General features: G+C 46.3%; 1 protein-coding gene across 1 annotated transcript; it reads right to left on the bottom strand.

The window, feature by feature from the left end:
- Nucleotides 1-8,248: 8,248 nt before the first annotated feature.
- Nucleotides 8,249-15,268, bottom strand: LOC100382969 (cytochrome P450 family 76 subfamily C polypeptide 7). The gene is made up of 2 exons (NM_001175653.1): nt 14,379-15,268; nt 8,249-9,064 (listed from the first exon to the last, which is right to left on the bottom strand). Exons 1-2 carry the CDS (start codon nt 15,255-15,257, stop codon nt 8,456-8,458), a joined length of 1,488 nt encoding a protein of 495 aa, NP_001169124.1. The 5' UTR covers nt 15,258-15,268; the 3' UTR covers nt 8,249-8,455.
- Nucleotides 15,269-21,908: the final 6,640 nt, after the last annotated feature.

The raw sequence follows: 21,908 nt of genomic DNA, 5'->3' as shown, positions 1-21,908 counted from the left end.
GCGTGGCCGGTGTGTGAGGACTTTTATCCTCTTTCTCTTTGATTCTGGCTCGCTAGGAGCAGTTGCAGCTTCCTCTTCTGCAGAGGTTGTGTTCTTTCTTTTCTGCCCTCGAGTGGGATAACGATAGTCAGGGTAGACAAACCCAATGGCATCGAATACCCGATTCAGTCTCTTCTTTTTTCGGCCTCCGAAGGCTGCTGACATTGCATTATCTTCAGCCTTCGAGTAGGTCCCGAGTAGCTCATCACTTAAATTGTCAATGCTTTTCAACCATTCATCATCTGGCTCAATAAATTTATCTCCAAATTTGAAGGTGTACTTCAGTCTCACAAGCTCACCTTCGTCGGCCTCTTTCATGGTTTCTTCTGGCATTTCCCATTTCTCAGCAAGCGGCCACACCCTGAAGGCGATATGTTCTTGTACTAAGTCCCTTGTTCCTATAAAAGAGCAGACAACGCCGAAGGCTCTTTGGCACTCTTCGGCGGTTTCGTTCATTTCAACCTTCGGCCTCCGAAGGCCGAAGCTTTGCCAAATAGGACGCATAATTATACCTTTGATGTCTTCTCGTGCTGATAAGTCATTCTTCACATAAAACCATTCTGTCATCCAATCCCCGGGCCATCTCTTCCGAAAGGTTGGTACGGGACAGCTTGCCCCGGACCGAGAAACGAAGCTGTAGCAGCCAAAGTTGTTATGGTACTGTTCCTTGCCCCAAGGCTTTGTTTCATATAATAATTCATGAACATTACAGAAGCTTCTTGCGTCAGGCTTCAGACCTTGGCTCCTCGCGGCCCACACGAAGATATTTAGCCTTATAATTGCCTCGGGAGTAAGTTGATGAAGATAGACTTCGAAGATTTTCAACACCTCCACGACGAAGCTGCTCAAGGGGAATCGCAGTCCAGCTTTCAAAAAGCTTCGGTACACCACAACTTCATTTTCTTCAGGGTGTGGACAAGTTTTTTCCCCTTCGTCCGCCCTCACAATGGACAGATCCCGGAAATACCTTCCTCTCATATTAACAAGATGATTCTCTTTGATAGTTGATTTACCATAAACTGAATGGCTTGGTCGCCAGGGGCGATCTTCGGAGTCTTCGCCACCGCTGTCCACATCATAACTTTCACTGTCACCAGTATCTTCAGACAGCCCCTCCAGAATTTCCTTGGTAATCTTTTCTGTGTTGGACTTCGACATCGCTATAAGAAACCCTAGGTTCTTCTCTTCATCAAGACTCAGCTTCATCTCAGCAGCAGCCTTCTTAGCAGCTTCAGACATCTTCGGAAGCGCTAAAAAACTGTTTTTAAAAGCCGAAGCTTCAAAGCTAAAAACTTAGCAGATAACAGTGCACAAGAGCTAAAAAAATGAATGAGCAGGAGTGGTTGGCCAGAAAGCGTGCGAAATAAGTTTGCGGCATGGCCGTATTTATACGCTTGATGCGTTGAAAGTTGAAAGACCCCACTTGTCATTGAATGTTGCTATTCTAGCAAAGGGAAGGTGTTTTTTCGGACCTTCGGCTCAAGGCCTTCGTCCATATCGCAATCTGAATTTATCATTTACAAATTAATATTGCGAGGGGCTACTGTTGGGGGCCTTCGTCCTCCGAAGGTCCTCAAAAACATGATTTGACAATGTTTTCCGAGTGGATTATGTGAACAGGTATTTTCGGATCCAGAATTATGAATATGGAGCACGGCCAGGACGAAGCCTGAACCAGACGAAGGTCGAGTGTAGCCGAAGCTGTGCGCAGGGAAGCTTCGGCGCGATGGCAGAAGGGGGAACCGACTCAAAGATGAAAAGACTTCGGGGGCCTCGACAGATTTCCATAAGCCGTTAACAAATGTAATGGACATGGATGTAATTTTACGTGGGCTGCGTCCCGCGTCTATAAATAGATGAACAGTACTCCCGTACTGTTCACGCTGACTTGGCATTTGCTTTTGGCATCACGCTCGTACTTTTCACCTTCTCTCAGGACCGAAGGTACATTTGTAATTTGGAATCATTTCTGTTTTTCCATGTTAATAAAATAGAAATGATTCTATGGTGATGCTTATATCATATTTCATGCTTTATGTGAGTCCTTCGTCATTACTTGTTATGTTTACGAAGGTATGTCTCTCATGACCTTCGTCCGAGACTCATTATTTCCCGAAGGAACATAATGCTTCGAAGGACGAAGGATTTTAACACTTAACACTTTTTATGTTGCCTTGTTCTTAACTCTTAGCACTTGAGAACAAGTCCCCAACAGTGCTGGCAGCAGCGGCCATGTGATGGCGGTCCAAAACAAACCCAACTTTAAGAAGAAGGGTAAGTCTCAAAAGAAGAAGGGCAAGGGAAAGGATACAGTATCCAAGCCCAATCAAAAGCCCAAGGCTGGACCAGCTGCAGATGCAGAGTGCTTTTATTGCAAAGAACTTGGTCACTGGAAAAGGAATTGCAAGCAGTACTTGGCCTCTATTAAGGATCGCGGCGGTAAGGGTACAGCCGCAGCAGGTACACTTGCTATTCACATTACAGAAATTTTTCTTGCTGATTCTTATATTAATTCTTGGGTATTTGATACCGGATCGGTTGCCCATATTTGCAATTCGATGCAGGGAATGATAAGAAGTAGAAGCGTGAAAAGAGGAGAAGTTGATTTCCGGGTAGGCAATAATGCAAGAGTTGCTGCGTTGACCGTCGGGACGATGCAACTCCACCTCCCATCAGGATTTATTTTGGAGTTAAATAATTGTTATCTAGTTCCTAGTATGAGTCGAAACATTATGTCTCCTTCATGTTTGATGAAGGATGGTTATTCATTTGCGAGTGAAAACAATGGTTGTGTGATCTCTAAGAATGGCATGTTTGTGGCTTTTGCATCCATTATGAATGGGTTATTCATTTTAAATCTTGATGATGCACCTATCTGTAATATTAGTGCTAAAAGGCCTCGGCCTAATGATTTAAGTCCTACCTACATGTGGCACTGTCGTTTGGGTCATATAAGTGAGAATCGCATGAAGAAGCTTCATTCTGATGGGCTTTTAACTTCGTTTGATTTTGAATCATACGAGACATGTGAAGCTTGCTTACTTGGTAAGATGACCAAGGCGCCCTTCACGGGTTTACCGGAGAGGACGTTAGATTTATTGGAACTCATACATACTGATGTGTGCGGACCAATGAGTACGACAGCTAGGGGAGGATTCCAATACTTCATAACCTTCACTGATGATTTTAGTAGATATGGGTATGTCTACTTAATGAAACACAAGTCTGAATCCTTAGAAAAGTTCAAAGAGTTTCAGAATGAAGTAGAAAATCAGCGTGGCAAGAAAATTAAAGCACTGCGATCAGATCGTGGTGGTGAATATTTGAGTCATGAGTTTAGCAATCATCTAAAGAGTTGTGGAATTGTTCCACAGCTTACGCCGCCTGGAACGCCTCAGAGGAATGGCGTGTCTGAGCGACGTAATCGGACTTTATTGGATATGGTTCGATCAATGATGAGCCAGTCGGACCTACCTTTGTCGTTTTGGGGATACGCTCTAGAAACAGCAGCTTTCACACTAAATAGGGTACCGTCTAAGTCCGTAGTTAAGACACCATATGAGATGTGGACTGGGAAGACTCCCAGCTTGTCTTTTCTGAAGATTTGGGGTTGTGAGGTTTACGTCAAGCGACTACAGTCGGATAAACTCACTCCAAAATCGGACAAGTGCATGTTCGTGGGATATCCAAAGGAAACTTTAGGATATTACTTTTACCACCGGTCAGAGGGCAAAGTATTTGTCGCCCGGAACGGTGTGTTCTTAGAGAAAGAGTTTCTCAAAAGAGAGAAAAGTAAACAAAAGGTGTATCTTGAAGAAGTTCAGGATGAGCCAGTGGGACAAGATTCAACAAGTGATGCTAATGTAGCAGAACAAGTTGAGACGTCTATGGCAAGAGAATCACCATCACAACCACGAAGGTCAGCAAGGCTTCGCAAGGCACGAGGAGAAGTGCTATTGTTGGGCAATGGGGAAGTGTTGTTGTTAGACAACGACGAACCTGCAACATATTCAGAAGCGATGATGGACCCAGATTCCGAGAAATGGCATGTCGCCATGAGATCCGAGATAGATTCCATGGGAGAAAATCAAGTTTGGAACTTGGTTGACCCGCCTGATGGTGTTAGACCTATAGAATGCAAATGGATCTATAAGAAGAAGAAAGACATGGATGGAAATGTTCACATCTATAAGGCTCGACTTGTTGCAAAGGGTTTTCGACAAGTTCAAGGAGTTGACTATGACGAGACATTCTCGCCAGTAGCGATGCTTAAATCTATTCGGATCATTCTAGCTATTGCCGCATATTTCGATTATGAGATTTGGCAGATGGATGTCAAAACAGCTTTCCTTAATGGAAACCTAGATGAGGACGTGTATATGATACAGCCCGAGGGTTTTGTCGATCCGATCAATGCTGGAAAGATATGCAAACTTCAGAAATCCATTTATGGGTTGAAGCAAGCATCTCGGAGTTGGAACATTCGTTTTGATGAAGTGATCAAAGGGCTTGGTTTTCATCAGAATGAAGAAGAAGCTTGTGTTTACAAGAAGGAAAGTGGGAGCGCTGTTGTATTTCTGATCTTGTATGTGGATGACATATTATTGATTGGGAATGACATTCCTATGCTGGAGTCCGTCAAGGCTTCACTGAAAAAGAGTTTTTCTATGAAGGACTTAGGGGAAGCAGCATATATTTTGGGCATAAGGATCTATAGAGATAGGTCGAAGAGGCTTATAGGATTAAATCAAGATACATACATTGACAAGGTTTTGAAACGGTTCAACATGGAACAGTCCAAGAAAGGTTTCATACCTATGTCACATGGTAAACACCTTAGCCAGATGCAATGTCCTGCGACGGCTAATGAGCGGGAGCGCATGAGTAAGGTACCATACGCCTCAGCGATTGGATCAATCATGTATGCCATGATAAGTACACGCCCAGATGTTTCATACGCTATAAGTGCTACGAGTAGATACCAGGCTGATCCAGGTGAGGATCACTGGACAGCGGTAAAAGGCATTCTTAAGTACTTAAGAAGGACTAAAGATATGTTCCTGGTATATGGGGGTAAGGAGGAGCTCGTTGTAACTGGTTACACCGATGCTAGCTTCCAAACTGACCCAGACGAGTTAAAATCGCAATCAGGTTTTGTGTTCAAAATAAATGGTGGTGCTGTTAGTTGGAAGAGTTCCAAACAGGAGACTGTGACTGATTCTACAACAGAAGCCGAGTACATTGCAGCTTCTGAATCTGCGAAGGAAGGTGTTTGGATAAGGAAGTTCCTCATCGAGCTTGGTGTGTTTCCTAATGCATCTAGCCCATTGAACCTCTACTGTGACAACAATGGGGCTATTGCGCAAGCTAAGGAGCCAAGGAACCACCAGAAAAACAAACACGTACTGCGGAAGTTTCACCTCATACGGGAATTCATTAGGCGGGGTGAGATAAAGATATGCAAAATACATACGGATTTGAATGTTGCTGATCCTTTGACAAAACCTCTTCCACAACCTAAGCATGAGGCACACGTGAGATCTATGGGTATTAGATATCTTCTAGATTAACTCTAGTGCAAGTGGGAGACTGTTAGAAATATGCCCTAGAGATAATCATAGAGATGAGCATATTTCTTTGTATCCATGATATATATATATATTGCTTAATTGAATATCCATGGAAGGCACCTTGTATTGATTAGCAATTATGTGAATTGTTTGTGAGATTCTTTACTTATATGGTTATTCTAAATGATGTCCCTAGTCAGAGTCGATGACTAGCACATGTATTAGTTGATGACTACATTTCACAAGTCATGAACATGGAGATGTTAAACTAATAATGTGGGCGCATGTATGACATGAGGCTGGACCGACCCAACGTGAGATATTGTAATATAGTTCTCTTCTTGCAACATGAATACTGTATCCTTGGACCTGAGATTGTCGCATGTTCTCAAGATGTGAATTGACTTACTTAGGGACTATCAAACGCTATCCCGTAACTGGGTAGTTATAAAGGTAGTTTTGGGTTTGTCAGGAAGCATGCTATGAGGCATGGTCAGTCAAGATGGAATTTGTCCCTCTCTTTGTGAGAGAGATATCTCTGGGCCCCTCGAGTGATTGGATCAAGAAATGCATGGCCGTGCTAGGGTTAAGAGTTAACCATTGAAAGGATTCCAATTCACAGTATCGAGAAAGGGAGGTCAGCTTAGAGCCAGACCAAATATCGTGAGACAAAGGGAACAGCATGTACGTAATGTCGCAATGGTTCGTCTGATATGATCTTTACGTACACATAGGAGTTGACATGTCTTGCTAGAGGCCGCTGTCAATTATTGGGCCAAGTAAGAGTACTCGGGCTATGTCTATTTGTACGTGAACCTATAGGGTCACACACTTAAGGGGAAGGAAGCCTAATTCGGATTAGATCCGAAATTAGACTGGGCTTTAGGGTTAATGATGGGCCTCGGCGTCAGAAGCCCACCATAACGCCTATATAATGAGGGGCGGGGGCGCGGTTAAGGATAACCTAATTTGCCACCAGCGAACTAACAGCCGCCGCCCACCTCTCGCCCTCGCCAAGCCGCCGTCGCGAACCTAGCAGTTCGGTACGCGGCGCTTCCTCCCTGTACGTGTGGATACCTCGGAGGTGCTACATCTGGAGCACTTGGACGAACCGTGCGAGGACGTGAAGGACGCCAGCGACTGCACGGCACTGCTCGACGCGTTCGTCTACATCGAGACGTCTTCCGCTGCTCTGCGCGTCTAGTGGTAATTCCATGACCTATAACCGCAGTAGTTCTTGGTATTATGGGGATGAAAATTTTTGTTTTGCGCTAGCGTAGCCTCCCCGTAATCCTACACACATCTCCAGGTTCGGCGTAAAAATCTTAAATTTTGAGCATAAAACCCCTCGATTATAAGCGTAAATATTGAGCCAATGTGAGAAGTTGATATCTCTGGTGGGTTGTATTCACGATCCTATTTTTATGGCAGTTTCGAAAAATATGAGAGTCGCATCTATGGGGTTTCTATTTTTATGCAGATCTAAAAATTATGGTAGATCGTTAGAGTTTCTATTGCATGTGCGGAAATTTTGGATGATGTTTTTGTTTCCACTGCATGCATGCAAAAAATAGGATGACACGGTTCATGCAGAGCATAAATTCATATACAAAGTCGCATAAATACATACACTGTGTAGCATAATTGATAAAAATGCCAGTGCAAATGACTCTAGGACCGTCACTATATATAGAGCTTCTGTGTCATAGTGATAGAAAACTTGTAGTGGAATAGTCCAATGGTGACTCTTATGGGTGGTCTCCAGCAGCTATCATATCTTATCTTCTATTTCAAACGTCAATATATAAAATATGTAATTTATAATGTAAATCTCCTATTTTACATGAAATGTAATCTACGGTATAAATCTCTTATAGTCTTATTTTACACACAGTCTTGTAGCGCGTGATTTGTTAATGTACACGGGCACCAGACTGCGTGCGTGGTTGCTTGGTTCAAAAGCTTCCTGTAGCCCAGGCTTTGTTGAGCTTCAGTTCGGTTGCTTGCGTTTGGGCTGGATGAACATTCGCAAGACTACAGAAGGACGTCACGTGTGTGCGAGCTACAACACCAGAGCGAGGAACCAATTTCATTTCCGTTTTTTTCTTTCCAGTTGGGCTAGACTCTTTTATCAAGCAACCAATCAACCGTATACTTACTAGGCCTGCTTGGTTTGTATGCACCTAACAAATCGTGCAATTAGTGGACCATGGGAGGTCGAAAAATGTTATCGGATTGATCTGGTGCTTCAATCCGGGTTAATCTGGACTGTGAAAATGTCGTCTGTGAAATAATGCCAGCGCATGATCCATTGCTCCTCGAGACTAATCATCAGATCAATCAGGTGGCTAACCCATGCCATGCCACTGTTACGTCCCCTTTGTGCACCGTTATACAGCCTGTTCAGGCCTTGGCCTTAATTCGTACAGACTTTCACTATTTTTTATATTATTTTTGTCTTTATGGATTGCAGTTGCAGCAGTCAAAACTGACTTTAATCTAGAGCGGATAGGGTGATAGTCTTTAGGCATGACAAACTTTAATCACCCATCCATCAAAATTGTGACATTTTAAAGTTACCCTCATTAAAATAAAACAAATATATATTTAACATTAATACAAGTCCCGGTAGATTTCTTCCATCAATATTGTGACATTTTAAAGATTTAACATTAATAAAATAATACCTGTTTTATCATCGGTAGATTTCTTCCCGTTGGACGGCCTCTAAATTTTTGCCAATCACCGTAAGACTCGTAATGACTTCAATGACTTGCAAGAAACATTATTCAACAGAAGAACACTCAATACTTTTTTTTTTGACCCTGTCGATCTGGGCTTCTCATTCAAACAGGTGTGGCTATAGCACAAAGAGGCGACGCCTTCTTTAGAGTGACACCAAAACTCTCAGCCATTTCGTCAGTCCCATCTCTTTCGACCTCGGCGGGAAGCCTCCATCTGAACTGATTCAACAACGATGCAAGGACCAGATGCACCATCCTGCTGGCCAGTGGCATCCCAGGACAGATCCTGCGTCCTGCACCAAACGGTATGAGTTCCAAGTCTCCACCTCTAAAATCCGTAGGCCTTCCCAGGAATCGTTCTGGCATAAACTTCTCTGGATCTGGCAAAACGTCTCCGTCCCGCCCCATCGCCCACACATTTACCAGCACGCGTGCGCCTTTGGGAATCGTGTGACCCATTGCTCGCGTGGCGGCCCCAGCTCGTCGCGGCAACAGCAGTGGGACGGGAGGATGCAGCCGAAAAGTTTCTTTTACCACGGCTTGGAGGTAGGGCAGCTGCTCGATTTCAGATTCTTCAATGTTTCTTGCCGCGCCAGTGGCTGCCAGGAGCTCATCGCACGTTTTAGCCATTGGGACTGGGTTTCTAAGCAACTCCGTCAGTGCCCATTCCACTGTGCTGGAGCTCGTATCACTTCCTGCAGCAAACAAATCCTGGAATAAAAGATGTAACATAAGCTTAGTGATGCCTCAGATTTCAGTTTGTTAAATTAGTTGGCATCGTATGACAAATTGTTGCTGTGCAATACACATCAGTTCAGGTTTAAGGGAACATGCTGCACAATGGTCTCTTGGCGCTAAGAAATGCACATGAAGCCTGTTTTCTGAGACAATTCAAATTCCAGTTTTTTTTTAAAAAACAATCGTTTTATGGAAACTAGAGTAATTTAAAAAATATCAGTTTATGCTCTGTTTATAGAAATTGTTTATTAAAAACTAAGAAATTGGCTTTTCCTAGCTAAAAATAGTTTTGGTCTGTTTAATTACGCCGCTAGGAATTGAGTACACATGTTTAAAATAAAGAAAGAGTAAACTAGTTATCAAAAAGCTAGAAATTAAAGATAGAAACTGGAATTAAAGTTAGAAAATGGTTTCTTAAAGATTGAATACTTTCAAATAAACTTTAAGACAAACTACAGTGACGCCCTCTAGAGCTCTCCCTAAATCTTTGGGGCGCTCTAAAACCGCAATGTTTGCCCTTAAAAGACACTCCTAAGTTTAGGGGCAGATTCATCTCCCTAAATATAAGATGTTCTCAACTTTTCCTAAATCCTTTTTATACTATAAACTATAAATTAAAAATATAATTAATATGTATGTATCATTTTATAATATGACAAATACAAATGAAAAAAAATCTAACTCAAAATATATTAGGAATATGGTGTATTATGTATAGAGGATGAATTTAGAAAGAATTTAAGACTATCTCTAGTGGTTCTCGTAAAAAAATAGCGTATGCGGAATTGTAAATGACACTATGTGCATAGTGAAGTTTAAAATATAGGATAAGATACAAGATCTTCTGTAGATATCCTAACAAACCGGAGTTTAGGGGATGAAATCTTTTAGAGTATGGTTAATGTGAGATTTAGCGAGATCGTCGAAGTTTTGAATCTATAATACAATATTAAAAACCTAATATGCCACCTGGTGGCTGGTGCTATCATGGCTTCGCCTTTCACGCTGACACTCTGGACCCACCTCACGCACCCCGCCTCAGCGTCGTGCCCTATGGACCTCATGCCCAGCGCCCGCGCAGCGCTCTCTCATCTACCGAGTTGTGGACCCCAGCGTCCACGCAACTAGCTACTATGCATGCCCAGTACTCGACCCCGCCCTCGCAGCTACCACACCGCACACAAAATAATGAGAGCGAGCACTCGAACCCACGCCTTCCTATTCCAGAAATTTAGCGCTAACCATCAGACCATACATATCTTATTGTTTAGAAATAAACAATAATTATATTTGAATAAATAGCGTAATACCTATTTATATGATATATAAACAACATATAACAAAGCACTGACAACTAGCTATCACATAATATAACGACATTGTCTAAGTCATGTCAGAGCTATACATGTGCAAGCATGTGCACAAGTCATGTGAAACGGAGACACCAGCAATGTATCCACTGAATGGTGAATGCACTCCCATATGTTTTAGTACAAATAGGTGCACGCTATCTTACGTGGATCTACTCTCACATATTTGTACTCAAAGCAAAGAAAAACATTTGAATTTGAATGTTAAAAGGAAACGGAAACAACATAGAGACAGACAAACTATCTATTCTCTGAAACTGTATCAATTAAAAGCAAAGAAAAACTTCGCTCCAATCTACAACACTGTAGAGACAATACACTGCAGTGACTAATAATGTAGTACGGCACTAAAGATTCTCTGCTGCAGTGAGCTTTTAATATGGCTAATAGAAAAATAGTGGTGTGCATAGAATCTAAATTTTAGACTATAAAATTAAAAGATCGGATCGAGCTCTAATTATATTTATTTTTAACTAAAATTTATTTAAAGCTCTATTAAAATATTAAGAGATATTTGGATCACAATCTATTATTACTTATAATTGCAGCAACTGCTCTTCCTTTATTTAGGAGCAGCAAACACTCCACTATTTTAAGAATTCAAGGCGAAATAATGCATGTATCCCTAGTACTAAACGATAGAACAATCATTGTTCTTTTTAATCTGACGGTGAAAACATTTATGCACCGTAAATATAAATAGGCATACCTAAGTGCTAATCATCGTATGGACTAAAAGATCCAACCGCACCAGGCCAATTAATTATAGTTAGCCACACCAGCGACACGCGATTCACAGGACTGCTCCGCCCTCCGCACCAGGACAGTCAACCGGACCAGGGAAACAATCAAACAACCGCACCGGCCACACACGCACCATTAATGGACTGATCCGTCTGCTGCCCCGCCACACACAATTAATATGACCGGGTGTTTGAATGCACTAGAACTAGTAGTTAGTTGACTAAAAGTTGTTAGTAGAATTGGTAGCTAATAAATAGTTACCTAACTATTAATTAATTTACCAAAAATAGCTAATAGATAAACTATTAGCTAGGGTGTTTGAATGCTTTAACTAATTTTAGTCACTAACTATTAGTTCTAATGTATTCAAACACCCCTCAGCCGTTTTACGTTATAAAATGTTTTGACTTTTTTTAATGAGTTATTTGCTATATATATCTTGATAGTATATATTTAAATATATTCTAAAAACTAAGAATAAGAATATAGAAAGTCAAAACGCTTATAATTTAACTGATAGAGTATAAGACACTCGATTCGAGAAATAAGAATATTTTTTCAAAGATTTATTAAATGACGGCTTGCTGCTGAAATACGGAAAACAACATCTAAAAAACTATGCAAACTATTAAGGCATCCTAAATACAAATAGATAGCGACGCAGAGCAAAGACCAAAAGAAAACCCTAGCAACATGGCAGCGGCTTCAGCCCTCACGCAGGACGACCTGGGTTTCGCCAGAGCAGAGTGGCTCCCTGGCCACTCGATGATAGAGGTGGCGTGGTGTCGTATTTATTGACGCGCTTGGGTGATACCTTTTTCACGTCAGCGCCACGTGTAATAATTGTTTTGAACTGTTTAGACTCCATAAAATTCGTTTTTTTTTAAAAAAATTAAAGTTTATCCTCAATTTATTTATAACTAGAGGAGGCTGGTTGAAGCTTATTTCTTAACACTAAGCTTATTCGAAATAGAGAAATATAAAGTATAAGACAATTAAGTTTGAAAGAGACGAGGATATTGTGCTGATGTCGTTATAGGCTGAGGGGGTGTTTGAATATACTATAGCTAATAGTTAGTGACTAAAATTAGTTGAGACATCCAAACACTATAGCTAATAGTTCAGCTATTAGCTATTTTTGGTAAAATAGTTAATAGTTAGGTAGTTATTTGTTAGCTAGCTAATTCTACTAATAATTTTTAGCCAACTAACTATTAGTTCTAGTGCATTCAAACACCACCTAAACCCATAAGACAAATTTAGAGCTGTAGCACTGAAACGATAACCTTCCATTGCCTTTCTCAGCACTTTTCTCGCAGCATCTCGAACAATACCTTAAATTAATTCCATATCTTAAAATATAGAGCTTAATTCATAAAAAACAGCTTAAATAGTTTCCTATTTTATATTTTCCCAAAGTAATATAGAGCATAATATGAAGTGATTCAAATATACTACACTCCAGATTAGTGATATATCCTTGTTTTGTACATTATCTTTAAACTTTTCTTTCCTAATAATACAAAATTTAGAGCTTAACGGTTAAAGCTCAATTAAGTTTTAGTGCCTTAAACACTTTAAATGATGTGATATTTTTAAATTTTAAGACACTATTTTAAGTCACCTTGTGGAGATACTCTCCCCTATATAGAATAAAATATAATTTATGTCAATTATTGGACTTCTTTAGCTAGTGCATGTGGTTTGAACTTTTCAGTTAGTACACGCTGAGGCTCTCAAAATGTATTGAATCAATTTCTAATGCAAATGACCGTGCCACGCGATCAAATAAAAAAACTAATGAAATTAATTTTTCTGCTTAGTGCTTACCATGAATAATAATAGGAGCGAGTCATGAAGTCTTATCCTATCTCCAGCAGACTGCATATCTCACATTCTATCTTATTTTCTATTTCAAACTGCATTATATAAACAGTGCAGTCTACAATACAAAACAATATTTTGTACGCTTATATCCACTGTCTCTTGGAGATGGCATTAGGTTGTCTCTTGCAACTATCTTATCACATCCACTATTTTAAACTTTACTTTGTAAAAACATAATTTATATTATAAATCTACTATTTTACATGATCTGCTATGGAGAACCTTAGCTCTAGAAGCGAGACTGCGAGAGCAACAACACATATATGGTTTAAAATGCCTTGTGGAAATTCTTAGGTTGTGTCTAGCAGATTATGCATATGCTCGTGCAAAAGATCGTTTTATATTATAGATATCACTATTTGCAGGGTAGAGTTTAAAATAGGAGGTGCGAAGTGCGATAAGAAATGGGATACGAGAGCTGCTGGAAATAGCCTTAGCAGACTTACTCGACATTATTTTTGTATACTGTTTAAATTTTTTTTACATTTTTTGGTGTGTTAATATGGAAAAGTTGAAAGCATCAATCAAGTTGGACCTAGGGTACCAAAGGATATCCACCATACCCAATTATTTGCCTCCACATCAGGCAACCCCTACACAATATCTAGGCTCGAATATCTGTTGTTTAGAAGGGAGGTAAGGGTTAGGGATGGCAATTTGACCCGCAAATCTGAAACCCGACGGGTACCCGGAGCCGATAGGTTAAATCTGAAACCCGACGGGTACCCCGGCCGATAGGTTAGTATGGGTGAAGATTTTGACCTGCGGGTGCAACTCGTACCTGACCCGAAGTTTCGTAGATACAGGTGCAGATTTTTATTTCAACCCGTGGGTGATCCGCACCCGTCCCGAAATCCAGTCCATTGTTTATTTTACGCAAAAATAGTTAAGATACAATAGTAATTATTTTGAATAAATAACTTGGATAATGATTCATGATATGTTTTGTTGCCGCTCAATGTGAGATGGCTTAAAATAAGTAGATATAACTAAATTATTGCTGATGCTTAATTGTTTGTAGTTGAATTATTGTTTAAAATGTACACTAGGTAAAATTCGGGAGTGACCCCAAACCTCTACAGAATAAAATATAGTTTATGCCAATTATTCGACGTGTTTAGCTAGTGTCTGTGATTGGAACTTTTCAGTTTAAACATAACGAAACAAAAATCTTATGCCGAGGCTCTGAAAATATATTGAATCAATTTCTGCTGCACCTTAATGACACTGGCACGCGATGAAATAAAAAAAAACTAGTGTAAATAATTTTTCTGCTTGGTGCTTACCGTGAATAATGACAGGAGCGAGTCGCGGTCCAACGCTGCCGTCCCTCCGTCGGTGTCAAGCAACAGGTCGAGGAAGTCATTCTTCCGGCGATCGCCAGCATCACGCTCGCACAACCTCCGGTCGACCTCCACGTCGAACACCTGGTGCAGCCGTGCAAAGAGCTTTGCCAGTCTCCGTCGCAATCCTTGCAGATCGGCGCAAGCCAGCGCTGGGAACAAATCCGACAGGTTGGGACTCGCGGCAACCTCCATGATCTCTGTCACCACCTCTTGGAATTCTTTCGCCGATCCGGTGTGGTCGTCGAGGTTCGTCAGGTCGCAGGAGAAAATTGTGCGCGAGAGAAGATTCAGGGACGTGGTGAACGCCACGCTGCCGACGTCCACCGCCCGTCCCTGCAGTGCCAGTAGCCGGACGTGGCCCACGAGTTCCTCCACCTTCTGGCGGCGTAGATGCTGGAGCGCCTCGAGGCGGTGCGGCGCGAACAGCTCAGTTGCCATGATCTTTCTGAGGGCGCGCCAGCGTCCGGAGTGCGGCAACCAGGGCACGGAGTTCTTCACATGGTCGCCGATGGCATGGGGCACAAACCGATTGGCGAAGACAGCGTCCTGCTTCTGCAGGAACTCGCGCGCAACATCCGGTGAGGAGATCACAACCGTGGTGACCGCGCCCAGACGGAGCGACATGAGCGGGCCGTGGAATTTGGCGAGGCGAGCGAGTGAGCGGTGTGGCTGGTCGCCAAGAAGGTGGAGGCTGCCGATTAACGGCAGTGGGCGGGGTCCGGGCGGAAGGCCCCGGCGAGCGTGGACATAGAGGTCGAGGAAGTATACTGCGATCAGAGAGACTAGAAGCCATGCCAGCCACAGAACTAGCATAGCCATCAGCCCATCACCAACCCTCTGCCCTGAAAATGAAACAGCTGCCGCTGCCCTGGTTTGCGTGGATCTTGCAAATATATTGTATCCAATGAAATGATGCAGAGTGCTCGAGGACCGCGAGCGACGATTTTATTGATTTTTTTTCTTACAGCACCTCCAACGACATAATAAAAAATTAAGATTAAAAACTATTGGGTACTTAAAAATAGGATTTGCTATATTTTAGGGTATCTCCTGTCTCCAACATCTCCTTACTCTTATACCCAAAATCACGGTTTAGCAAAAAACAACAAAATAAGCTCTCCAATAGTTCCATAACTGGATTTCCCTTTTTGCAGCGCGCCCGAAACACCCAGCGGCACGCCCAGAGGTAAACCCTTAAAATATGGTTTAAAATATTAGCTAGTTCAAGAAAAAAAATATAATAAAAAGAGAGACAATTCAGTTTTAAGTCTATGTTTTATTTGTGAGACATGTTCCCTATTAAACAAATAAGAAAATATAAAAAGATCCTTATATGAGTTAAGCTATTGAATAAATATATTGGTGAATATTGTGGGCGTTTCGGACCTGCGAGGTCCGTCAACCAACCAGTGAATTTGTTGTTGCGTGCCCCTGTCCAGATGGGTTGATGTAAGATGGAACACAAGAGGAAAATGAGGCTTATGTTATCCTGCACCGGGGTGCTTGTAGTAGGGGTTACAAGCGTCGCGAGATAGCGAGAGCGAGAGCGAGAGAGAGGGAGACCCCGTTGTCAACGTGTGTCCACGTGGACGTGTCTGTGTGACAACGTGAATCTCCACCTTTGCGTCCCCACGTGCCCCCCTCCTTTTAGGAGCCCTGGACATCCCCTTTTATAGATACAAGGAGATGTCCAGCTGTACAATGGGGTGTAGCTATGTGCTAACGTGGCTGGCGGAGGAGCGCCTTGAGCCCTGTGCATGAGCTAACGTGGCCGTCGAAGAAGTGCCTTGAGCCCTGTAGAAGCATAGCTGGCGGTGCGGCATGGATCCTGCTGACGTTTGCTTGCTTCCGTAGGGGGTTTGAGAGCAACGACGTCATGGGCGAACAAGGGGAACCATCATTACCTGTTGCCGGAGTATCCTTAGATGGGACACCGGTCTTGTTCCTTCATAGCCTGAGGCAGCTAGCTAGGAGTAGGGTAATGATGTATCCCTTGTAGCGTAGTCGGTCCGAGGCTGAGGTCGGGCGAGGCGGAGACTTCTCCTGAGGCCGAGGTCGGGCGAGGATGTGACTCATCCCGAGGCCGAGGCTGAGGTCGAGGCCTGGGGTCGGGCGAGGCGGAGACCTTCTCCCGAGGCCGAGGCCTGAGGTCGGGCGAGGCGGAGACCTTCTCCCGAGGCCGAGGCTAAGGCCGAGGCCTGAGGTCGGGCGAGGCGGAGCTCCCTGTTGCGCCCGAGGCCGAACTCGTGGGAGATCGTAACTCAGTTTTACCCTGGTGGTTGGCACAGTAGCCGGAGCGGGGCGTACAGTGCTGTTTTCCTGTCAGAACGGTCAGTAAAGGGGCGAAGTGACTGCGGTCACTTCGACCTTGCCGACTGAGGCACGCGTGTCAGGATAAGGTGTCAGGCGATCCCCGCATTAAATGCGCATGCGATACGGTCGGTTGGGAGCGCGATCCGGCCGAGGTCGCTGCCCGACAAAGTCTGCCCAAGCTGGGCTTCAGGCGAGCCGAGGGTGCGCTCACTGCCTGAGGAGGCCCTCGGGCGAGGCGTGAATCTGCCCGGGACTACTGTTCCCGCCCGAGGCCAAGGCTGGGCTCGGATGAGGTTGCGTCCCTTGGTAGACGAGGCCCTTACCTGAACCGCGCTTTATCAAATGTTTATGGTTTGTTCTGAAGATGTTTTGGGGGTACCCCTAATTACGTTACCCGACAGTAGCCCCCGAGCCTCAAAGGGAGTGCGGGCACTAGCTTGGAGGTTCTGCCGGATTTTCGCAAGGGGACCGGCCCTTCTCGGTCGTGTTTGGTTCCGATGGGTGCGCGCGAGCGCACCCGTCGGGTGTAGCCCCCGAGGCCTCGGAGGAGTGGTTTGACTCCTCTGAGGTCTTAATTCTTTTTTTGCGGTGCCTTGGTCGGCCTTGTTGTTCCCTCATGCGGCCTGGCCGTAGCCCGGGTGCACAGTCAGGCGCCGAGTTTTCACGCTGGTTTGTTGACGTGGTCAACGGTTCGGCCGTAGCCTAGTGCGAGAGCAGCCCCCGAGCCTCTGCACGGAGCAAGAGGACGATCAAGGACCGTCTCGACTTTTATTGTACGGCCCTTCGTCGCCTTTCCGCAAGGAGGAAGGGGGGGAAAGCGCCATGTTACCCTCGGGGGGCACCGAACATGGTGTTTCTAGTGAGTTGCTAGCGGGTGATCCGAGTGGACGCCCGAGCCCCGTTCGATAAGGGTCGGCTAGTGGCCCAGAGGCGCGCTCCAAAAGTACCTGCAGGTGATTTGCCGGACCCGGATGCATTCGATAGGGTCCGAGGGCTCGATGCCTCCCTCCAGTGGGATTCCGTTACAAAATCGTTCCTGCTGGTCTCGGAAATGTCCTAGGGTACCTTGGGAGCGTAGCCCGAGCCTCGGCCATGTAACGGACGTACCCAGGGTCATCCCTGACTCTGCGTGCTCTGAGGCGGCTGTTGAACTCTTCCGAGGGGCCAGCCTTCGAACCCCTGATCAGTAGAGGTCTCGGAGCCCGAGTGCTCTGGGGCGGTTGCCGAACCCCAGAGGGCGTAACCTTCGAACCCCTGATCAGTAGGAGGGCTCGGGGCCCGTTTCCTTCGCTGGGAAGGATCCTTTTCGGAATATCCCCTTTCTCGGCCCCTGTGGAAAGAGAGAGAGAGAGGAAAAGGAAATGGATATGAATTTAAATAATGTGGCGCACCTTTTTTTGACGCGGCCATCATGACGGAGGTGAAACGGCGCCCGCTTCTCCTGCCAGAGGTGTCGCTTGCCCTGCCAAGGAGTTAATGCGACAGGACGGGTGATTCGCGGGGCGTCTGTTGCGCGTGTGCGAGTCGTTCTAGGAACGGAACACGGGCGCGTCGTCTTTACTCCGCGGGAGAGGGCTCCCTTGCTGTTTCATGAGAGGATGCGAGCCTATAGGTGATTGGACCGCTGCTTCTGCCCGTCTATTGCTGCAATTACTGCCGGTCCACTTTTGGCCATGTCGACCGTCGTGCCTATCCCCGCGGCTGACTGACCTGTGATCTTTGCACTCAATTGGCAATGTTGGATCACGCGTAGGGCTGCCTCGAGTCGTGGCACTAGTTTTGCAGTCGAGGAGACGCGACATTGGCGCGAGTGGCGGTGCAGCTTCCTTGCACGTAGTAGCCGGCGCGCCGGTTACATGACATGTGGGCCCGAGCCTCCATGTTGGGCCACCGGATGCGACGAAGCCGAAAGGGTGCACAACCGTGGTGCGGTTGCATGCTTCCTGCGTGGCGGTCCGCCTTTCGACCGGTGGTTTCGGTGAGGAGGGGGAATGCTTATAACCGTGGGGCGGTTACATGCTTCGCGTGCGGCGGTTTGGCTTCTTCGCGTTTCGGGTTAGCTCGCATGACGTGTGGGAGCCAGCCCCCGTGTCGTAGGGTGGGAACCCTGGAGCACGTCGGTGGAGACTTTTCCCATGACGCTTGGGGGTGCGAGTGAGGAGATCTGCCTTTAAAAAGGGATCGATCCCCCGGGTGGTAGCCCTGCCTTCACACTCCTCTCATCCATCATGCCCTTCCACCTTCCGAGCCCCTAGATGGGGTGCACCTGTGTTGCCTTCTTTTTGCTGTTGTTTGAGGAGCGTGACCCCGTGGGGGTTGGCGCTCTTCAGTCATCGCTCGGCTTCAAGGATTTTCATCATGCAGCCCGGCTGCAGTCCCTCACCAATGGTCATCCGTAGGGATGATCACCGGTCTTGTGGTGGGGAGAAACAAGCCGGGCTGTGGCCTCTGCCCTGCCCTCAGCTTCAAGGATGTTCATCATCCGAGCTGGAGAGGAGGGCGCGCCGAGTTGGGTCCTGCCTCCCGCGTGGGCCGGTGACCCGCTTCTTCCTGCAGCATTCGGGGGAGAAGGGCATCCTCCAGCCCTGCGGAGGAGGCGTCCTCCAGCCATGCGTGGGAAGGCGAACTGCTGCTGCCTGGTCAGGTTGCAGCTGTCCGTCCTCCACCTGGGTGACAGTCGTGCCGTGCACAGGTGGCTGCTGTCGCTGGTGCTGAAGTGGTGGCCGCCGCTGGTGAGGCTTCCCACCACAGCGGTAGTTGCTTCCACCGACGAGACCGTCAGTGCCACCTGCGCTCCGGACCTACGGCTCTTTGGCTTTAATGGCTGGTTCTCGTCCCCCTTGAGGGGACGTGAACGAGGGCCTTTCAGCAGTAGCATTTTCCCTGAGGCCATCGCTGCTGCTGTCTAGCCGCCCGAGACGGAGGTCGTTGTCACGCTGCTGGTGCAGTGGCCGCCGGTGAGCCACCTGGAGTTTGTTATCCCGCAGGCCTTCCGGTGTGGAGGTTGTTCATTCCTGTGGGAATGGACACGGAGTCCCGTTTGTAATGGTACCTTCTTGAGAGTGAGATGTAATAGCTTTAAGTACTAAGACATCTGCTGTAGGTCGGGACAACCGCCGAGGGCGTTGCCGACGTCTAAGTCTAGGTACCATTGTTACCCCAAGTACGTGTGTTTGTTCTTTGTGGCTGTTGAGGCCTGAACATTTGGGTATGAAGTCGTGTTTCTTTCCTCTTGTTTCAAGCATTAGGACTTGTTCGTCAGTAGCAGAATCACTTATCCGAGCGTGAGCTACCTTTCGCGGAAGCTAACGAGCGAGGTATCCGTATCCCGGAGGCGTAGGAGTCCCTTGGCTCGGTCGGCCTTCCCGTTCAAGGTCTCTCTCGCTCGTCATTAGGATTCCGCTATCGACGCAGTCGAAAGGCACGAAAGTCGTTTTGGCGGAAAACTTTTCCGAGGAAAGATTTCAGCGCAGAGGGGGCTTCCCCCTTTCTAGACCCGAGGCGACCGCTCGGGCCGGGACCCTTGCGGAGGGTCTGGCCGTGGTCGTCGGGTTTGCCCGGTCTGCCCGAGCCATGGCCTCACAGCAGCGTGACCGGGCCGAAGGTATGTTTTGCCCGCTCTGTGACTTTGTTTGTCTCCATTCTTCTTCTTGCGTCTGAAGAATTTTGTCCTGCTCTGTCTGCAGGGTTCGAGACGGCTCTTGACGAGTCCGTCAGGAACTGCAAGGCGCTTGCCGAGGCGGCTGAGCAGAAGGAGGCCGACCGTGTGGCCATGTCCGAGGCTATCTCGGTCTTTTGCCAGGCCTTCGGCCTCGACGGCGTCTCCTCGGGTAGCTCCCCCAGAGTCATCTGCGGGCCTTGGGCGGCCATGTGCGCAACAGACTCCACGGGGCGCTGCACCACGGCGTTAGGCGGGCCTTCGCCGTGCTCGCTTCCCACTACGACGTGGATCTAGAGCGGGTTAACGAGGGGTGCTGCTTACCCGACGAAGAGGATGCTGCCTTAGCCGAGGTCCAGAGGCTTGACGCGGCTATCGAGGGCCCGAGTGCGGCGCTAGCTTCCTCCTTTGAGGTGGAGATCCTTCCGCCCGTGTCGCCGCCCAAGTCTGGGTCAGATTCTGCCGAGGGTGGAAATGACGCCGAGCGTGCTGCTCCTCCCCCTGCCGATGTCTGAGCCTGCAGGAACAGTTTCTAAGTATGCATATGTTTTTCATGGCCGCTGAGGCCTAAACATTATAATGTCAGATTATAAAGCTGTGTTTTCTTTCCTCTCGTTTCGAGCGTTAAGACTTGTTCGGTAGCAGAATCCCTTGTCCGAGCGTGAGCTACTTTTCGCGGAGGGTGATGAGTGAGGTATCCATATCCCGGAGGCGTAGGAGTCCCTCGGCTCGGTCGGCCTTGCCGCTTACGTGTTCTCTCGTCGTTTTTAGGATTCCGTTATCGATATAGTCAAAAAGCACGAAAGTCGTTTTGGTAGAAAAGTTTCCGATCGTTAGGACTTGTTTGGAAGCAGAATCACTTATCCGAGCGTGAGCTACTTTTCGCGGAAGGTGATGAGTGAGGTATCCGTATCCCGGAGGCGTAGGAGTCCCTCGGCTCGGTCGGCCTTGCCGTTTAAGGTCTCTCTCGCTCGTCTTTAGGATTCTATTATCGACGCAGTTAAAAAGCACGAAAGACGTTCTAGTAAAAGACTTTTCCGAGGAAAATTTTGACGCAGAGGGGGTTCCCCCCTTCTAGCCCCCGAGGGAGGGTTGGGCTTTGCCGAGGCAAGGCTGATCCTTCCTTGATGGTTAGACTTTATTTATGCATGTAAAGAAAAGCGAGATACATGAACGACTTGAAACATTTTTAAGGGTAAAAGCGACATAGCCGTTCGATGTTCCAAGCGTTGCTGTAGACCTAGCCTTGATCGTTGGCCAGCTTGTATGTCCCGGGCTTCAAAATCTTGGCGATGATGAAGGGCCCTTCCCAGGGAGGAGTAAGCTTGTGGCGCCCTTGAGCGTCTTGTCGCAGCTGAAGTACCAAGTCTCCCACTTGGAAGCCTCGGGGCCGAACCCTTCGGGCGTGGTAGCGTCTCAGAGACTGCTGATACCGTGCCGAGTGTAGTAAGGCCACGTCCCGAGCCTCTTCCAGCTGGTCCTACGAATCTTCTCGGCTG

The sequence above is a fragment of the Zea mays genome, chromosome 1 (genome assembly GCF_902167145.1).
Source record: "Zea mays cultivar B73 chromosome 1, Zm-B73-REFERENCE-NAM-5.0, whole genome shotgun sequence".
Classification (NCBI taxonomy): domain Eukaryota; kingdom Viridiplantae; phylum Streptophyta; class Magnoliopsida; order Poales; family Poaceae; genus Zea; species Zea mays.
Note: the sequence above shows the minus strand (reverse complement) of the source record. Positions and strands in the feature narration are given on the sequence as shown.

Excerpts from the sequence above, each read along its gene's own strand:
- LOC100382969 (NM_001175653.1), bottom strand. The coding sequence starts at position 15,257 with ATGGCTATGCTAGTTCTGTGGCTGGCATGGCTTCTAGTCTCTCTGATC. Across the intron at positions 9,065-14,378 it reads CGCTCCTGTCATTATTCACG|GATTTGTTTGCTGCAGGAAG; the intron begins GTAAGCACCAAG and ends CTTTTATTCCAG.